The sequence below is a fragment of the Sciurus vulgaris genome, assembly GCF_902686455.1.
Source record: "Sciurus vulgaris genome assembly, chromosome: 1".
NCBI lineage: Eukaryota > Metazoa > Chordata > Mammalia > Rodentia > Sciuridae > Sciurus > Sciurus vulgaris.
In genome coordinates this window covers 123783946-123804534 of record NC_136461.1, presented here as the reverse complement: position 1 = coordinate 123804534, position 20589 = coordinate 123783946, and the positions used below count along the sequence as shown (strand labels likewise).

General features: G+C 34.5%; 1 protein-coding gene across 1 annotated transcript; it reads right to left on the bottom strand.

Moving 5' to 3' along the window:
- Positions 1-744: 744 nt before the first annotated feature.
- On the bottom strand, positions 745-19663 carry UHMK1 (U2AF homology motif kinase 1). Its single transcript, XM_079136760.1, has 8 exons — positions 17793-19663; positions 16281-16573; positions 15410-15601; positions 13308-13402; positions 10275-10351; positions 10089-10187; positions 8361-8449; positions 745-7799 (listed from the first exon to the last, which is right to left on the bottom strand). Exons 1-8 carry the CDS (start codon positions 18058-18060, stop codon positions 7653-7655), a joined length of 1260 nt encoding a protein of 419 aa, XP_078992886.1. The 5' UTR covers positions 18061-19663; the 3' UTR covers positions 745-7652.
- Positions 19664-20589: the final 926 nt, after the last annotated feature.

Sequence of the window (20589 nt, the reverse complement as noted above, 5' to 3'; positions counted from 1 at the left end):
ATAAAATTATTTTGAGCTCCACAAATACCTGGAGCAATTACTAGTCCAAGTATAATGACTGGAATTCATATCCAAATATGGTGCCCATTTGGAGCTAGAGGAACACAGGTAAGAAAACTAGAGACAGTGACAATTAAAAGGTAAATAAGATTTCATCACAGATAAGGTGAGGCGGCAGGGAATAAATGGTTTTTTGATAAGAGGCTCAGACAGAAAAAGAATGAAATTTGCAGAAATACAGATAGTTTAGAATAACTAAAACAAAGATGTAAATAGGAAGATACAGATGAGGCAGGATTTGCAGGTGGAGCCAGTTTGTATCTTATATGCCAGTTTAAGGGGGTTATGTATTATTTTGAAGACAAATGGGCAGTGTGAAATTGATGATTTAAACATTCATAATCAACAGACCAAGTTCTCAAAATAGTCTCTTGGGGTGTCCCTCTTTACTCTTTCCCTTGAATTTGTCATCAGATCAGTCACTGACTTCCTCAAATAACAGGTCAATCCCCCTCCTGAGCAGGCTAGTACATGAATATCACCTTGAAGTTTTATGAAATGTTGAGCCTCTGCTCCCATATGTAAAAAAGAGAACATTAAACATGATATAAACTATGAAAAACAGTATCTCTCACCTAGTTGACATTCCGTAACCAAAGTTTGTTTATTATTGGTTCTCACAACATAAAAATACAACTATTGTCAAAATTAAAGTCACTCGATTAAAGCTATCCAACTTGATAGAGCCAAAATTACAACACAAATTCCAACTGTGGATTTCATTAGGCCAGGCTGTTTCTACAATACCAAGGACATTTTTCTAAAAATTAAAAAAAAAAAAGACATTTTGGTATTGTTAATTTGATTATTTCCAAAAAATGAAAAACCATTCTTCATTCTTCAGAAATAGTTTAAGCTACAAAGACTTTTTCAATAACTTTTAGTAGAAATTAAATCGTATTTAGCTATTCTCTGAACTTGAGATATTTATACTAAGTACAGAAATATTGGAAATGAAAAACCAATTATTTTATTTTTAAGCTTTATTTTATCACTCTTATCAAACACATCAGAAAGCATATCAACAGTGCATCTTATGGTAAGTCAGTTTACAACAAAACTGAACAAGGCAATTGTGTTTACAGAAAAAGTTTTCAGCAAAAAGTACGCAATACAGTCCATCAAAACGCAGTGTTCATACTTTTTAGGTATGTAGGAAAGTGTAAAATAAAAGTTCTTTGCTACTCAGCAAGAAAAAACAAGTCTGAAAGACTTGACTGGAAATCAGAAATTGAGAGATTTTTGAAAAGAACTTCTTGGTACTGACACACATCTACACTTTATAGTCCCACTTATTTATTAAAAATAAAAACAAACAAAAAAACTCACAATAAGACATCACAAAGATCAGAGACCATAGTGCCAAGAAATGCCAAGACCAATTTGCTACTGAAACAACTGGAAGAATATGTTATAGCTATTCACTGTGCACGGTGATATTCTTGCAGTTCTGAGGTGAAGGTGAACCTTCGGGAGAGAATACTTTTCATAACTGGCTTTAGTTTAAGTGATCTTTCACATGTAATGATACCTTCTCATCAAAACATAGCAATTGCATAAGGGGATTTTAATATTCACAACCACCACTCCAGTGCTGACACAGGAGGCCAAAGACTTAAAATTCATTGACTGCAACTGGATTTCTAAGAGTGGTTAAAAGAGAGCAAAGATGGAGTCTTTTGGGGGGGATTGGGAGAATCCCTTGTACCCCAGAGTCTACACTGTTAAGGAATGTTAAGTTATTTAAGATTTTTCAGAAAAAAATTAAGAATGAAAAGAGTAAATCCTTCTGGACAAGATGTGACAGCTTTACTCTCTGTGAAATAAGTGATCTATAGAAGTGCAGAATAACTTTTAAAAATTATAATAAATAAACACTATTTAAGTTCCATAAGGTGCTGTAACTTTGCAGCTAGTGCATACTAATGCCACCCACTGTACCCAATATGCAAAGGGAAACAGAGAGATGGCTGATCCCCAGTTTCTGATCCTTGATGTGCATGAATGGTAGTGAACACCAAATACAAAAAAGCTGGAATTCAAATATTTACTATTAAAAATTAGGATAAACTGAAAATGGATATTTCATCTGGCTCTATAAACTCTTACAATAATTTTCTGGAGAAGCAACAACAAGGAATGTATAGGAAAGGCAATGTTTTTATTCTAAAGGTACCCAGTCTGGATTTTAAAAAATAATTGATGAGTATATATAAGATTACAAATACCAGTCAGGGAGTCATTTTCTTCCCCTCATCTATTTTTTTTAACCCTTAAATTTGGCAGTCTTCTGAAAATATATGCTAATAAAATAACTATAGATAATTCAAATGACTGAAGAAATTTTGAATTCATATATGCATGATTTAAGAATACCTCACTACATTTGCTTTTATACACTCACTGTCCCCATACCATGAATGTAATTAAGGAGAGATAAACTAAAAGAGATAAACTAAAAGAGGAAGGCAATTCCAATCTGGGATAAAAAGGCGACTACAAATAATTCTGACAATCAATAGCTTATAGTAGGAAGTAGCTCTGATTTTCATGCAAGGGCTTCCCAAAAGAAATAAAAAGAATCTGAACAATTCTGTTTTGTTTTTTCAGAATGTGACTTATTTTCATTACACAAAGTAATATAATGAAATAAGCTCTCTTCTGCACTACAAAGATTAAGGCAAATTAGAATGTTTCTTTTTGCCTTTAAATTAAAACATTATGAACCCAGTTCATAAAATATATATGGTCTTCAAAAAGTCATCAAGTTTTCTTCAGGTTACTGTGGCAGTTACCCAATTTAATGGGAAATAAAATAGGGGCAATCATTTCATAAGTTTCCTGTGAACTCCAGCATTTATGGTGCCACAAGCACAACTATCATGATTATAATTCTCCGAAAAGCGCAAATAAAGCAAATTTAAAACAATAATCTTCATAAGCAATACAAAGAACAACAAAAGTGCTAGCTATAAGAAAATAAGAATCTCATATCAGGAGAACAAAGTTTGTGTAAACTATGTATCTTATATCCTGAAGATCACCTTAATGACCTCCTATAAAATATAAAATTTCCTAAATGCTCTCTGGCTTACAGATATTTCTTTTACAGTCCATTTCTCCTATAAAATCAAAAATAGTTAAAATTGTTTACCTTCTTCTTAAGTATCCATAATATTTGTCGACTGTGTATGTTGTGAATCTACTTACTGGTCATCATATAATTCAAAAATAGTAACATTTGAGGAAAGTGGCTGAGATAACAAACATGATATATCCTGTGGTATCAGGTAGAGAAAAAGCTAACTTAAATCTTTAAAATTCTGGGTACTCTAGAAATCAAAATGTCCATGTTCCTCTATGATTAATACAAAATCTAAATATAACCATAGGCCTCAGATGAGCTCCATGTAATGGACACTCAACATTTTTTTATTCATTGAGAAGGCTACTAAATAATTCTAACTTGAAAGACTACCATCTCAAAATAAAGGTGATTTACTGAGCACCGTAAGAAATGGCAATTCTTTTAAGCTAACTGTGACTGAGGACTGGTCTGATTGTGATCACACTTGACAAGAAATAGAGAGCTAGAGTAATAAGTTTGAGGAAGGAACCTGACATTAAAAATGGAGCTAGATCCAAGGAAGAATTAGATTCTGCCAGATAACTGACTTTTCCATCAGATATAATATTGGAATAAAATTAAATATGAATAGTTTTACACATATCAGAAAAAAAGATACCAGGGAAATTTTGGACTTTTTAGTTATGTGACTCAATCCAAAAAGTTCTTCCAAGAAAAAGGCAGAGGTGCAATTAATCAGCATCTGGGAAGCTTTCACCCAAATGACTTTTACTATTTTCCAGGAAACAAAAGGCACTTGCTCAAATCCTTAACTATCTACACATCCTCCAGACTAAAAGTCATGATGTGATTCCATCTGTACCCTAACCTGAATAAATTTGCCCGGCATGTACCCTTGCATAAGAGTCTAGATAAAATGTGGTTACTGAGAGTCTCCCTGGCTTCCTTACCCAGTAACTATATTATTATAATTATTATCAGTTACAGCAGGGATTTTCATTAATTATTATTATAAAAAAATAAAAAATAAAATACCATGCTGCCAAGCATAACTGATAGTAAAATTATGTTAAGATTGGCCTAATTTAAAAAGTCAGAAAACAGACCTAAGAAAATAATGTCACCTGTATTTGATGAATGAACTCAAAAGAGCCATGAAAACAGCATCTAATGAGTGCTCTAACTCTGCCTTCAATTTATTCCAGAAAAGTAACTGATGCCCTTACCAGGGCAGAGTCCAGTGTAACAAGATAGAATCAAGTATCATGCCTGTAGTTTTAACTTCCTCCACATGGCTGCACTGTTGCAGGCAGGTTAGCATATCTCAACACTCTTTAGCAGCTAGAGTCCCAAAAAGAAGGCCACACTTCTCTCAATTAAACAAAGAGAAGGATGAATGAAAGTATACTTAAGATTTTTGTTCTAAAAGCAGCCACAGTTTTGGCTGAAGTTATAGCAGAAAAGGAATTTCTCTAAAGAGAGCTGCTATGTTGATGGCCATAAAACAAGGAAGACATTCAGTAGTGATAAAAGCAGATCTCTTATTGCAAGAAGACAGATTTTTTTCAATTCCTTTAAAATGCAGCCAGTACTTTTAGCTAGTGCTGTCTCACTGAGGTGTCTTATCTTGTTCTCTAAATACAGCATTACAATTTGAAGAGTGGTTAATCACTTCCTCCAAATACGTTTCTAAAGAACCCAAAATTTCCTATAAACACTTCAAATGCCTTTTCTGGGGTGAAATGTACCATGGCTATACCACGTTACAATAAAGAAGAAACTGGGAAGGTGAGTGGAAAAGAAGCACAGGTACTAATTTAGGGAAAGAAAAACTACCTGAGATAAAATCTGTCCCCAAGGGTAGGGGTTAAGTGACATGAACCCTCACCTCTTTACCCTGCCTCTCAGTAAGAGAATTTCTAGGTTTTCAATAACTTTGAGGAATTCCTGTGTATGTATTTCATCCTTAAAGAATCATGAAAATTGCATTTCATAATATTTTGGTTCCAGTTTAAGAAGATATTTAGATTAAACTTCTGATAATATCAGTGGAGGAAGGGAGAATCTGCAAATATCATCTTTGGTAGAATAGGCTAAGAGCTATAAATGACATTTTAAATCACGGTAGGTATCTTTTTCTTTTCAATTTCGTGCTTTCACACAATATATTTAATTCAATGCATGGTTACTTAGACACATCAATTATTTCTTTAGCTCCCTTAAAAATCTACTTAGCATCTTCTGAAATAAAATTCTACAGTGTTAAACACTACATATATGTATGAATACATCTGCAATAAGATGATCAAAGAATGCTGTGAAGTACAGCATCAGTGTTAGCAGCATACTGCATGACTAAGCTTAAAAGCCTATCTGCAGTTTATTTGCAAGGATTTCTCTCTTTTTTAGGGGTAGGGGAAAGAGGTACATGTGCTAGCCTAGAATACTTGCCCTTAGAAAGAATTCATTTGTATTCCGTCTTTATTGGAATATACCTAAGGACCTACTGTTTCTAAGAAGCAGCTAGCCATATAAATATTTATGTTTTAGGAAAGCTTACGTCTTCACAATATTGGTTCTACTCTTGAATTCTAACTTGAAAACAAAACAACCAATCAATCCAATCCTCAAAAGAGCCAAAATAAAAAAGAATAGTTATTCTTCCTAAGGGCATGTATCAGGGACCACGGTATGAGACCCTTTGGTAATTCATAAGTCAGCCTCCTCCTTATACCAAATTTGGCTTCATAACAAATATTAAGGGAGATCCCTGAATAATTTGGTAATGCATTAACTAAAATTTCAAATAGTGATTGTGTGAAGAGGCAAAATAATTCATGCCCTAAAATGCAGATTCTAACTGGGCTCCCAATAATTGCGTGGCACACACAAGGAAAGCCTACATGAGGAGGCTTCCATTAGAGAAAGATATAAAAGGCTTTTTCCTGAGGGGGGAAATCAATAAATAAAAATTTCATTTAGGTAAGGAAATAGAAAAAAATTCATAATCTGTATATAACTTGTCATTTTTTTGTACAATCAGTGCTTTACAAAGGTTTCCTAATTTTTATATCTTTAAGGACAATCATAAAATGAGAAGAATTCATAATTACAATTCTTAAAACCATGTAATCAACCTGTATCCATAAACTCATGCATACCCTTGGCAACCTTTATTCATGGATCCATTTGATTACAATGAATCCTTCTAAGATTTGAGTTTTTCTTCCTTTCTAATTCCATTTGTCTTAAATCTACACCTTTCTTTAACTTCCCAAAGTCAAAAGCCAGACCACTTGGGATGATGTTCCTCTAAGCTTTTCTTCAATTAAACATAGAGAATGGAGGAAAGGGAAGACAAGGGTGTGGTGGGAAAGTGGGTGAGAGATAGAAGGAAGTCAAAAAAGGATCCTTGATTATCTGCCCTCTCTTTGCCTTTTTGTTTCCCCACCCCACTTTTTTTTGTTTTTGGTGATCCACTTCAATTTGAACCACATTTTGAGAAATCTAACAATTATCACAGGAGATTCAATATAAAAAGATGTGCCAATCAAGGGTCTAAAGAAGATTGAAGGGTGGGATAATTAACATGTACCTAAACTTACTTTGTTCCAATAGATTGAAGAGTTCAACACAACCCTGGTCTAGAGACTCCAGTTTGTTCTTAGCCTCTCAGGAATGACCGTTTTGTCATTTACATTCTATCAGACAGACCAACTTTTAAAACACATACACCTTAAATCTTACAAGTGTGAAACAGATAGGGAAGAGATGGGTATAGACTGTATTAGCTCACAAGATTCACACTATAAAGTACACTGACTCAAGTTTTCTCTAGTCTTTCACACCTGCACACTCACTCAAGCAAACATACTAGACATAAAAATTGTGCAAGATCAAGCATCAGCTTTCTATTTTAAAAGCCTTAATAATAATAAAAAAATGTAGATAGGCTCACTGCAGTTTCTTTAAAGGAATATTAAGTACTACAGTACTCCTTTAAAAAATTCACAACTCAGTGTTAAGAACACAGTAGGTAACTGCTGCTTGACAATTACTTAATATTATCGACAGCATCCAGTGCCAGATATGGATATCAACCTGATAACATAAAGGAATAATCTGTAAGTGATGTCACCAACCCTAACAAATTTGTTAATAATACTCACTACAACATATTATTCATCCTTGCTTCATATTCACATGAAATAACTAATATCTGTTTAGGTTACATACTGAAGAGCAGCACCTGCCCTACTGCACGAAAAAAGGTTGCCCACATGGATGCTCTAAAACCCCTCAAGGTATAGCTGAGAGGTCTTCTCCTACTCAGTGCCAAATGTTTTGTGCAACATTGCTTGGGCAATGACTGCACATTAGTAGGATTAAATAAATGTATGAAGTATTCCCTTAATGGTAAAGGAGTACTCCTGCATTCAGATGTGGAATACAATAATCCAGGAAATGGAAGAGGAGAAACAGGAAATAGTCCTTAGGTTACTGATTAAAGCAAGGTTTGATAAAGATATCCCCTCTTGTAGGCACTCAGCGGGTAGAATGTAGCCACAACGAATTTCCCATCAAACATCCTTCCAGTCAGAAATTTCTGAGCAGCTTTGGAATCACCAGCATTTGCATACTCAACAAAGACCTGAAAGAGGAAAGAGAAAACAAAGTAGTTCCATTTCCCTAATTGTTTTAGATCAGTGCTTTAACAATTTTAATAAATATGTTAGTCACACTCCACATAACAGTGTTTTCAGGTCCCATGAGATTATAATAGAACTGAAAAATTCATCTCACCCAGTTTTTTACTGTACCTTTTCTATGTTGAGATACAACAATGCTTACCATTGTGTTACAATTGCCTATAGTACTGAGTATAGTAACATGCTGTACAGGTTTTTAGTACACCAGCAACAGACTATACTACATAGCCTAGGTGTTTCAAAGGCTATTATCATCTAGGTTTGTGTAAGCATACTATCAGTTCACACCATCACAAAACAGCCCAACAAAAATTAAATGATAAATATAAGCAAGCATACTACAGAACTTTTTTAAAAAGTAAAAAGGACAAGAAAGTAATAATCATCCATAATGCAAAACTTAATTCTGAGCAAATTTTTGTGTATATTTTCTACAGAACACATTTAATGAAAAATTTCAATAAGCTCTGAATAATTCTGCAATTATGAATACATTCACTTACTTGTCCTCTGCCAGGATTTTCCTTTGGAACAAGCAGAGACACTACTGGTCCATATTTTTGACATTCCTCTTTTACATCTTCTACAACATCTGGTTATTAAAACACAAAACAGTAACCGCTTTCACATATTAATAAGTATTCAACATTTGAGAATTAAAAATCAAAGAATTCAGGGATACAAATCTAAGTAATGAAGTCATTTTCCCTACCTTCAAAAATAAAGCTTAAGTTAAGGACATAATTTAATGCATTTAATACTTTTCCTTTCATATTTTAACTTTAAGGTTTTGAACAGTCGATACACTCAATAAAAAATCAAATTAAAAAATAAGTCTTTAATCTTCCTCCCAACTTCCCAATGCCATTTCATCCCCCTTCAAGAGAAGACAACAAACATTATTAATTTCTTCTGTATCCTGCCATAAATATCATCAGCTTATATAAATAAATTTAATTCTATATGCTTAATGTAAGAATTTAAATCTTGTATTTTCTTTATTAAACAATATATCTTATTAGAGTTTTCCATATCATTACATGAAATCTTCTCATTTGTTTTTTGGTTCAGTAGTAGTTTATGAACGTTTCCACAATTACCTGATATGCTTCCTATTCATGAATAATTAAACTGTTTCCAAACTTTTTGACACTATAAACAATACTGCAACAGGTAAACTTACACCTATCTCACTTCACCTGTGTCTTTCTCAGTTGATATTCTAGAAATGGAACTGCTGAATCAATTGACATGAATTAGTAATTGTTACAATTATCAACTTGCCTTTCATAAAGATTTACCAGTGTAAACTTTCTCCAGCAATGTGTGAGAATTTCTTATTTTTTTATACCCTTACCAAAAGAGGGTTATCAAATGTTTTCATCACTGTTAATGTGCTGGGTAACAAAGACACTACAGTTTGGTTTGAATTAGTATTTCCTTCCTTTCTACAATAAATATTAATTGAGGGCCTACAATGTGTTCTTTCATGTAGGTTATGTTCCATTGTTACTATCTTTTGGATAAAATCCAAATTCTCAAACACAGCAATCAAGTCTATTCGATATCTGTACCTCAGCTACCATTTTAGCTTTAACCAATTGCTTTTCCCACAAATATCTCAAGATACAGTCACGCCAACTTACTGTTCTCTGAATATGCCATACTTTATCTCTCTGTTGCTTCCTCTCCAACCCCCCAACTTTTAGTCAAGCAACTCTAATTACTAACTAAGATATGATATCTACAGACAAACCCCACCAATCACTTAGACTGGGTTAAATACTCCTCCTCTCGGCTCCTGTATATTACCCTACCCTCAGATTATCACAACTCTAATCATTTGTGTATAACTCCCTTATTTTATTAAAAACAGAGTAATCCCACAATGACACATAGTAAATACTCAGTAAATATATCTTTAGTGAATGAGTTGCTGAAAGCAAAAAAGAAAACTAAAAAGAAGAAATGAAACATAGAGAAGGGCCAGAAAAGACAGACCAGAGGGAGAGTTGCTGGAGGAATTAATCTTCTTAATTAACTTGGTAAAGATGTAAAAGAGTCAAAAGGATTTTATGAATCAAAAGGAGTATTTTAGAGATCATACAGTTCAAAATTCTCATTAAATTTCCTGTAAGCTATGAAAAGTAAGAGCATTTTTTAAAATAGATATGTCTACTCCAGACTTAGTTAAGAGAGACACATTAAAATATAATTTAGGAAGCACTGACCTTCATATTCCTCTTCATTCTCAAGATAATCATCATCCAGTACATTTAGCAACCTTAGGACTGGAGTAGGAAGCATCACCAGATCTTCAATATGAGGGGCTGTTGAAGTTTACCACATATGGTTAAATGTAAATCCCCCCAAATAGATTGATGGGAAAAAAAAAAAAAAAGATAAATACAGCTTACCAAAAGGAATGCTGAAGAATGGACTGCATAATGCCATTTCAGCAGGAATCCTTCTGCTTGGATCATCATGAAGCATGCTAGGGCATAAAAATTAGTATCTTTAACAATTACTGTCAAATCTTATTAAAATGTAACAATGAAAGAAAAAATGTTCCTCACAACATTAATTATATGAGCATTATATCATTCACCTATAAAAATGTTATTTATGAGTAAATGGTACAATAAATCATAACACATATATATCATACTATGATTTAAATAATGATTTTGGTTAATAAATGAAACATGGGAAAGTGATCCACATTCTATAACAATGAGTGAAAAACAAGTTAGAAAAATATTCAGGGTAACACAATAAAAAAGAAGACAGTGGTCAGGTAATTATTGAATCTTGTCAAATTCTCCTGATAATAAAGCAACTTGATGCAAAACCAAAAATCCATCTACAACAAAACTATAGGGATAAAAGATCAACAAGAAAACTTGTACCACATCAGCATCTATGTATGAGAAAACAGAGAAAAGCAACTGTTAATCTGATGAACTAGGGAGAAAAAACAAAACCCAAAATGTCCAAAAGAGACTCACTGGATAACACAGCAGGACAATTTGAGAAAAACAACTAAAACTACCAGGGGTTATATATTTTAATATCAGGTGAAGACAAGAGATTCTCTGTAAAATTTGAAGGAGCTAGAGAAATCCAGAGATACCTCTTAAAACAAACTAGCAAAATCCCACAGTGAGAAGAAATCTTGGAAACAGAATCCAAACTGAGCAAGATGGGGTAAAGAGAGACATGGAGACAAGGAGAGACCAGAAAAAAAATCAAAGGATGGGGAAGGGGAAGGAGATTTCAGAAAAAGACTTTATTACTATACCTTCTACCAGCTTAGGAAAACAAATTTCACAAAAAATGTGTAACAGTAAAAGAATTATAACAAATTTATTATATAAAAGAATTACAAAATAATACTTCTTAGACAGTGATCACATACTGGAAAGATGAATATAATATGAAGGAACACTATAATCTACCATTTCAAAATAAGCTGGCATTTTAAATAATATATGATTAAAAGAGTAACAAAAATTGAAATTCCCCCAAATGAGGTAACACTAAGGAAAGAATCAGAAATTTTAGAAGGATTAAATAAAATAAGATTAGTCTAGAGAAAATGCAAGAAAGAAACAGAAGACAGAAAGATGAACACTTTTAAAAAAAAGAAATAATGAAAGAGAGAAAACAGATTCAAAGAGCGTTAATAATACCGAATACAGAGGAAAAAAAATCCAACATTCATACAAGTGCCTGGGAAGAGAAAAAAAATCAAACAAATATAACAAAATACAAATACTGTAAAATTTAAAAATAATTTTCTAAAAAAATATGAACTACACACTGATCTGCATCTCATGTTCCTCAAACTACTGAAACAATCAAATTAAGATATATTCTAGTAAAATTAAAAGACTTTGAAGGAAAAAAGGATGGAATGTGAAATAAAACAAATGAGAAAGTATGAAAGATCCTAACTTCATGATTATGTTCTAATTCTGGCATTCCCTTTGTTCTTAAGAACCAGTATCCTGATGTAGAAGAAAGAAGATACAGATACAAAATAGAAGGAAAGTAAAAACATCTGGTAATGAATTTGAATTAGAAATGTCAGCATGAACTACCTAAAAGGTGTAAAGGCAATGACCACCCCAGCAATAGGTAGTCCTAATACCCAGAGCATGGTTTCAAAATATGTATTGTCTACTAAAAGAAATCAGGCTTCTTAGAAAAATGACTAAGTCCAGGTCTGAGACAAAAAAATACGTAAGATGAACTAGGAACATCTTTCAATATTATATAACAAATAAGCTATCAAAAATAATATCTGCCAAAACCAATATGTAGAGACTTCCCTTTCATAAAAGGATGGGAAAATTTCGGCTTTTAAAAGGATAAAAACTGCAATGGATTGTAACACATCAAATATATTTAAGTCCATTAGTTTATAATGATACTTAGAATATTTTTTCCAAGTACTAGGGATTGAACCCAGGTGCTCTTTACCACCATGGAGCTACATTGCCAGCCCCTTTTATTTTGACAAAGGGTCTAAGTTGTCCAGGCTGGCTCAAACTTGCAATCCTTCTGCCTCAGCCTACTAAACAGTTGGGATTAAAGGTCTGTATCACCATGTCCTGTAAGACCTTGAATTTTTTAAAAAAGAATAATCACTTCTGGAGACCGACAGGAACCAATTCATTCAAGAGAGAATCAAGTTTTTACTTTGTTTTTGGTTAACCAAATGAAGAACAAATGGCAAAATAAGAACCTCAACATCTATAACAGATCTAAGCATTAAGAACCAAAATTGCTAACTCATAAAACTGAGATAAACACATTTTGTTCCACTTTATGAGAGAACACAACACCATCCACAGTTTTGAAAAAAAAATAATCAAACCCTCTACCAATTTAGAGGAATAAACAGATATATGGGGCAGGGGGTGCAACTCAGTGGTAGAGCACTTGCTAGCATGCACAATGCCCTGGTGTTCTAACCAGAGAGTTCTGGTGGTAATTATAAAATATAATTAAAACCTACCTTATTCAAGAATTTTTTCCCTGAAGTCCAAAAGCACTCAGTCTTCAGTTATTAAAGACTCTTATTTATTTATTTATTTTTTAAAGACTCTCTTTTAAAAAACCTATTTTCCATCAAGTATGAAGTGTATGCAAGAGGTCAAAACTATGTGCCACAGCATTTGCCTTCTGGTGAATAAATAGCTATAAGAAAGAACTTAACATATGGTACCCGCCAGGACCAAAAGAATATTCCTTTGAAAATAAATTTTGTAAAACTATTTGAATACATTTGGTTCTCAATGAGAAGCTAGCCTACACAGAATATCTAAAGTTGCTTTAGAAATAAAATCAAGAAAAATCACAAATAGTAATATAAAACCATTCAGGAAAAAACAGCTTCACATAGTAAATGTACACAAAGCAAATTTACAATGCAGACAATGTACCTTTTGATAAGGTCTCTTAGGTGATAGGCTGGAATTGCAGCATTCACCACTGCTTTACTGGCAAATATGTGATCAATAATAGCAGAACTATTTGCCTAAAAAAAGGAAGAAACACCTTCCTTAGGTTATTAAATTCAGATTGTATTTATTGAATACTAGGCATATAACACTGGAGAATAACATGCAACAGAAAACATTCCCTTCTGAGAGCTTATAATCTTAATGGAGGAGACTATATATATAATCGTAAGTTTCTAGAGACAAGAATATTTTTTCTCCATTCTTAGTACCGAACTATATGTGGTACTCAATGAACCTCTAGATGAATGAATAAAATCAAAGAACTAGATAAAATGTCTTTCAAAGTGAGAAACTGGATGTGTAACAGGTGAGTCAATATGTCTAGTGACTGAGTCTTCAACTGATTTTCGGACAGAAAATGAGAAAGTATTACTACTTGTTACATTTATCACATTATTCATACTCTAAATCTTCATGGATATAAAATTTTTTCTTCAGTACTGTGACAACTCAGATTGTGAAATTGTGTACATGAGTAAAAAGACCTAATACCATCATTATCACCAAAATTTATTGAATACCTACCACAGGCCATTAAATACGCTAAAAACTAAGTCAGCATTTCTTTTTAAAGTTTGATACTCATATATGTTATTATTACCCTCAATTTACAAAAAGTAAAGTATGGTTTAACAAACCCATAGAGTATGGTTTAACAAATAAATAACTTAGTAAGAGGTGAAAGCAAGATATGAACCCTAATAGTTTGACTTCAGAGTCCACATGGCAATTTTGTCTCTATAAAAACAAAATAATATTGTTTTACCTTGATAGGCTTATATTTGGGATTCCATTAGTGCATATCATTCCTCTAAATTTCACACAAATTTGATTATAACCCAGGTCTGATGAGCTCTGGGTCAAGCAGATACAATCCAAGGGTTCAAAGATAGTCAAAGCTAACAGATCAACACTTAAATTTAGTACTAGAGAAATAATAATAAGCCTCTTGACTAAATAGTTGCCTAAACTATTTTGAATAAAAGAAAAATACTGGTTTTACTCCCATGGCAGCATTTGTTGGCCAAAAATAAGCATTGAGATATGCCCTCTAAAGGCTGTTAAGTATTCCTTGGGAGAGAGGAAGTTAATGAAAATAAAACTATATATTATAATAGTCATAAACTATGTATTAGATATTCAAAATATACTTGTTGCTTAATAGTAAAATACTTAATATCAAATACTTGTCCTTTAATATCAAAGCTAATAATTTGAAAGCATTTTATTATTTATCAAACCTCTAAGCAAAAAGATACTGATGTCATCACATCAAAGTCCCAAAATAAATTGAAAACATACTATAGTTATTTCTTCTTGTAAACATACATAAAGCTCATTCAAAAGTCAGAAGTTTAGAACTTAGAACCCATGTTCTCACAGAAACAATGAAATAAGCAGTGGTCACATGGTATATAAATAAATATCAAGTAGCATGGAACTGTGGAAAACACTCTAACCTTTGCATAGAAGGACCAAAATTTGGGACACAAGTCTAAAATACCTATCTGTATGATCTGGAGCAAGCTGTTTTACCTATCTGTGTCTCCAGTTTTCATTTCTAAAACAAAAATAAGCAATATTCAATCTATCCTCAAAGAATTGTTGGGAGAATTTAATGAGATTGTGCATTAAAATGCTTTTTTAAACTACAAAGTTTAAAGCATTATGTAAAGATTATCATTTAACCTATAGTTTATGGTTCTATTAGTAATACTTCAGAACCTAATATGACTAAATTACTAAACAAAAAAAATCACTTTTGCTTCTTTGGGAAAATGCATTAATTCGAACATTTTATCAAACTCTACTACATGTCAGGACTCAGCAAGGACCAGTGAAAATGCAATGCTCATTAGCCTGTGGATAGCCATAGGAGTGATTAATGGCATTTAAGGTACTGTAAGTATGACAAGAGTATGGAGGAGAGGATGCAAATGGATTCCCCAATTAGAATTATCATAAATTGAATACTCTTAAATTAATTAAGGACTCCAAAGCAAAATACTAGTGGAGTTTACCTTCCATTCCTGAGATCTAACTGTATGTTTCAGTTTCATTCCTGAGAACATTTCCAGTAAAATGATTCCTAGGCTCCACAGATCAACAGCTGAGGTGCATTCTGTATCACTCTGCAGGCCAGCCTGGGCCAAGCAATTTTGCAGTTCTGCTTCTGGAGCCCGATACCCGTCTGTCTGAATATACTTTACATCCTAAAGAAGATGAATACATATTACAATCAATAAAAAGTTGTTCACTATCATTGTAACATTTACAATGTATCTAGTTCTCTAAACGTGGAGTGTAACACTGCCAAACTGAATGCCAAAATTTTCAGTCCTTGGTTACCACAATTCTTTGGCTCATTAACTGGGCAGTTCCTACAGGCGAGTTGTACACTTTCTATACTGCTGCTCATAAAGAAGTCTTCTTTAGATAGTTTACCTAGTAAGCACTGCTGATAAATAAGAACACTCTGCAAAGGGCTGATAAATCATGGAGGTTGGAGGCTGTGCCAGAACTATCACATGCATTTTGCCATGAAATAGAGCACCAACACTGAAGACACCAGGAACAGTAACTCAGCAATTAACCAAATGCTCACGAAATAAAAAAAAGTATTCTATGTAGGTGAAGTCCTTTTATTAATTCCTGAGGTCTCTTATAACTCACTAGCTCTTTCTACCTGACCAAAACATGTCCTTTTTTTTTTTTTGCATGGTGGGACTGAAATTCTTTTGTTTTGTCTCATCTCTAGCATTTCAGTATTTTAGACAGAAATGTCTCCTCAGTTCTTACTAAACTACCTTTGTTATTTAAAAATATTTGGTTTAGACCACTAGATTTTTAAACTATAAGGGGAAAAAAAAAAAAAAAAAAGATATTTCTTACCTGATTGCCTTCTTTGAAGCTAAGTCCAAAGTCAATGAGTTTAAAACATTCATTCTCTCCACTCCACAATATGTTACGTGGCTTGAGGTCTGCATGGACGTAACCCTCATGATGAAGAAAAGCAAGGGCCTCCAGAACATCTCTGGCACAATGCTGTATCATCCACATGGAACAACCCTGGTGACTGGAATATAAAAGTAATTCCGAAACACTGACATCCAGGAGTTCAAGCAACAGACAGCGCGATGGCACATTTGGAGAGAAGTGGATTGTAAAGACTCCATATAAAGTCACTAGAAAAAGAAATGAATTATAATAATTTAAAAGCAGACTCAGAGTAAATTACTAAAAGCAGATGACTCTGCAATGCAAATCTGGGATAGGATAACTGATGAATAAGCAAGCTTCCACTATTTTCCCCATGAATAAGAACTTTAGACATAATAAAATTAGATGAGAAAATCTTCAACAGCTGATTTCACCATATAGTCAGTGGTGGGTGCCAGGCAAAAATTATTCAGAGTACAAATAGAAACTCTCTTAAAAACAAATTAAAGATTGCTTCTTGACCCAAAACAGCACTCTAAATATTGAAAGAGATTAAAACTTTCTAGACAACACTTAAACCTAATCTTGCAGAGATTCAAAAAGTCTTGAGGCCTGCAAAAATTTTCCTTCAACGCCAAGGTTATTGTGATACACCATTTTGCCAGCTTAAAAAAAAAAATTTAAAAATATACAGTACTAACATTAGGAAATTCGTCTCTAACATAGTATTATAAAAAAGGTCACTTTATTTAAATTTGAAACTTTAAATATTTAAATTAAATATGGATTATACTTGCCGGGAAGTAAGGCTTTTCTTTATTAACCAAAGCTATAACCAATTGTAAGTTCTCTGGTGGTGTAATGACAATGGAGATTGTTTTCATAGATCAATCATCAGTGATCATTATATAGCTTACATTTTGAATATCTGAGTCATGAAAGTCTTACTAAAGCAAGATGTTCCTAAATTTCCCACTTCCATAAGGACTGAGTCATGTCTTCCATACTGAATAAATATATGTATAAATATACTTATATATATATATATTGATATCTATGTGCTGTTAGCATTGATGTCAAAGTCCTAGAATAGTTCCCATTTTCTACAGCATGCAAAGATGCAAAAATTTATACACAAGACATGACAATCTGGCAAAGGCATACCTCCTTTTACTGAAGAAGATACTTCTCTATGCTAATAAGTGCGGCAATTTCCGATAAGACCCAAGGTAAAAGAGACCTACTGAGTATCTACAATGTGACACTGTACAAAGCAGACCACCACTCCACTGGACTGCAGACAGTAAAAATGTGAAAGGAGGATGGGGAAAAGGGTCGGCATCAGATGATATCGAGAGGGCCAAACCCACTTCTCCGGCCTAAAGGACTAAAGGCAGGAAGCCAGGCTGAGGAAGAAAATGCTTGGACTGGGTCCTGAGAAGAAGAGAAGACAGTAACAATTACCGATGTTCCTGTGACCCTGCAACTGCTCCAGCGCCGCCCTCTCTTTGCGGAAACCATACTCCGCTGCTGAGGCCGCAGCCCCAGTGGTTCCTGGAGGCAAGAATTGCTTGAGCGCGCCAGGGGGCGAGCCGGGGGTGCCGCAGCAACGCACGCGATACACGGAGGCCGAGGAGCCGCTGCCTAGGCGGCTCTGTACCTGCCACAGCCGCCCGAAGGCCTCCAGAAACCGCGGTGGTTCGGCGCCCCACGCACAGCCGGATCCCGCCATGGATACGGGCTGAGGGCTGACACCGGAGCTGACAGGACGCCCGAGGCAGGCCAGCAGAACCCGCGGTCACATCCCCGCCAGCCGTACCAGCGGCTCCGCAGGGAGGGGCCTGCAGCCGCCTCACCAGCTCCCGGGACCTCAGGCCGCCATGACACCGGAAACCTTAGCGCACTCGGTCTCAGGAGCCGGAAATGAAGGAAAACCAATCCTACAGACTGGAGGAGGAGGGCCCAGAAGGGGCGGGGTCGGAGAAAAGGACCAAGTAAAGAAATTAAACTTAATTGTCGGGTTCCTGCTCTTCCAGGTCCAGTGCTAATATGCCACTTTCGCATACATTACCTGGTCGTTTGTCTTATTGAGGCATTCTACCTCACCAGCAGGAACTCAAGAAAACAAAACTCGTCCTAATTTCTCACAGAAGGAATCCCAAGCGAAATATCCCAAGTTACCAAAGGAGAAGACTTTCCATCATCTCCAGACCCGAGATCTCTGGTAACCTTAATTAGATGCCAGATTCTTGTCCTTCTGTGTTCACCTTGTCAGTACCTGCTTTATCAAATAGCATCTACATTAGCAAAAGTGGAACTTTAACCATCTAATATTTTTTCATTCTACTGTTTTACACATTTAACAAAAATTTACTAAATAGCAAATGTGGCAAATATGTATCTCAGTCCGCAAACTAGGGTTTGTTATAAATGTAATCTTTTCAGTAATTACTTTTTTAAGCCCCTTTCTTATGAAGTGGCACAAACAGTCTCAGACAATTCACCCCCATCCTGGTTCTCTCGGGTTTTGTCTAAGTTCCTAGCTAGATGATAGCTTGTATAGTGCCCAGTGGAGAGGTTAAGAAGCCACCTGTTTTTTGGTGTCATCAGTCATCAGTTCTGGTTGCCACTGAGATATGCTTGATTTTTGTCTGTATGGCCCCTTCAGAATCTGGAATAGGAAGAGTTCTGTGCACTATCTTACTGTTTCTAAGAAGCATTTTCTATAAGTCTGAAGTCCACACAAAGCTATTGAGGGCTTTGGCTTTTGGAATACAAAAATCAGGTAAAGACTCCACAGGCCTTTGTGATTTGCAACCACAAGGCTCCTCGAAGTGCATGAGTAATCTGCTTATATAGAGGAAGGGCAAAATGGAGAAACAAGGAATGAGTAAATTGCATTAAGTCTTGAATACAAGGAAGAGATAAAATAGAAATGAACTCTGATTTCAAGGAACTTGAGTTGTTAGAATTAGACTTGTACGATATTATGATCCAAGATATAAAAATTTAAATGCTCTAAAATAAGTGCAGGAAAAATACTAGTGGTCCTCAGAAGAGTTCTGAGGAATTCATACTTTAGAGAGATTTGAGTAAAGAGAAGCATTTAATCCCTCCCCATCTTGTTGAAACAGAGTATATTATAAATCAGAGAGTAAATGCTTATATTTTAGAAGTTGTCTAGGTCCTCCTTGTGAAAAATATTCATTGTTATAATCCATATTGTTGATGGATGCAGTGATGCTCGCCTGTAACCCCAGCAACTCAGAAGACTAGGCAAAAGGATCATAGCAACTTAGCAAGACCCTGTCTCAAAATTTAAAAAATAAAATACAAAGAACTGGGGATGTAAAGCAGTGGTAAATTTTCCCTGGATTCAATCCCCAGTACCAAAAAAAGAAAAATAAAAAAATTATAAACACTTTTCTTGAACACTATAAATAAAAGATATCAGTCTGAAGATATCTCCTAGTAAAGCTTTGTTTCTTTCTGTTTTTCAAACCTCTCTTGTACTATGATGTCTTTTCATTGCTCCACTTGTTAACAAAAAAGGTAAGGAAATTAAATGATGGAATTGAACAATAAGCAAGTATGATACCAGGAATAATCAAAAACAGATATTCACTAGAATACCCTTAATAGAAAGGCTGGCCTGTGCTTTAATTTTTGAGCTCTTGAAGATCAAAATCCTTCAAGCATGAAAGTAATCGTCCTCTGCAGTAGTCAATATTCAAAATGGCCCCTAATGTTCCTTTCTCCTAGTATTTACACCTTTCTGTAGTCCCTTCTCACAATGAATAGAGTTTACCTGTGTAACCAAGTGGACATTGTAGAAATAATAGTGTGACTTCCTATGTTATAAAAGATGTTGTAGTTTCTACCTTGCCATCTCTTTGATCACTTACCTTGGGAGAAGCTAGTTCTCTTGTCAGGAAGACCCTCAAATTGGAGAAGACTACATAGTGAGGAACTGTGACTTTCTGCCAACAGCATGTTGGTAAGCCACCTTGGAAATGGATCTTCTGGTCCCAGGCAAGTAGTTCTGGTTGAAGTGTGGAAAACAAATCCATGAGAGACCCCTAAGCTAGAAACATCCAGCTAAACCACTTTTGAATCCTGTCCTATAGAAACTATGGGTAAAAATAAATGTCTATTGTTGTTTTAAGTTGCTAAGTTTTGAAGTAATGTGTAATAGAATAAATACCTATACACTAGAAAGAAAGAAATATTTAATGAACACAAGAAAAATATAGATTTATGC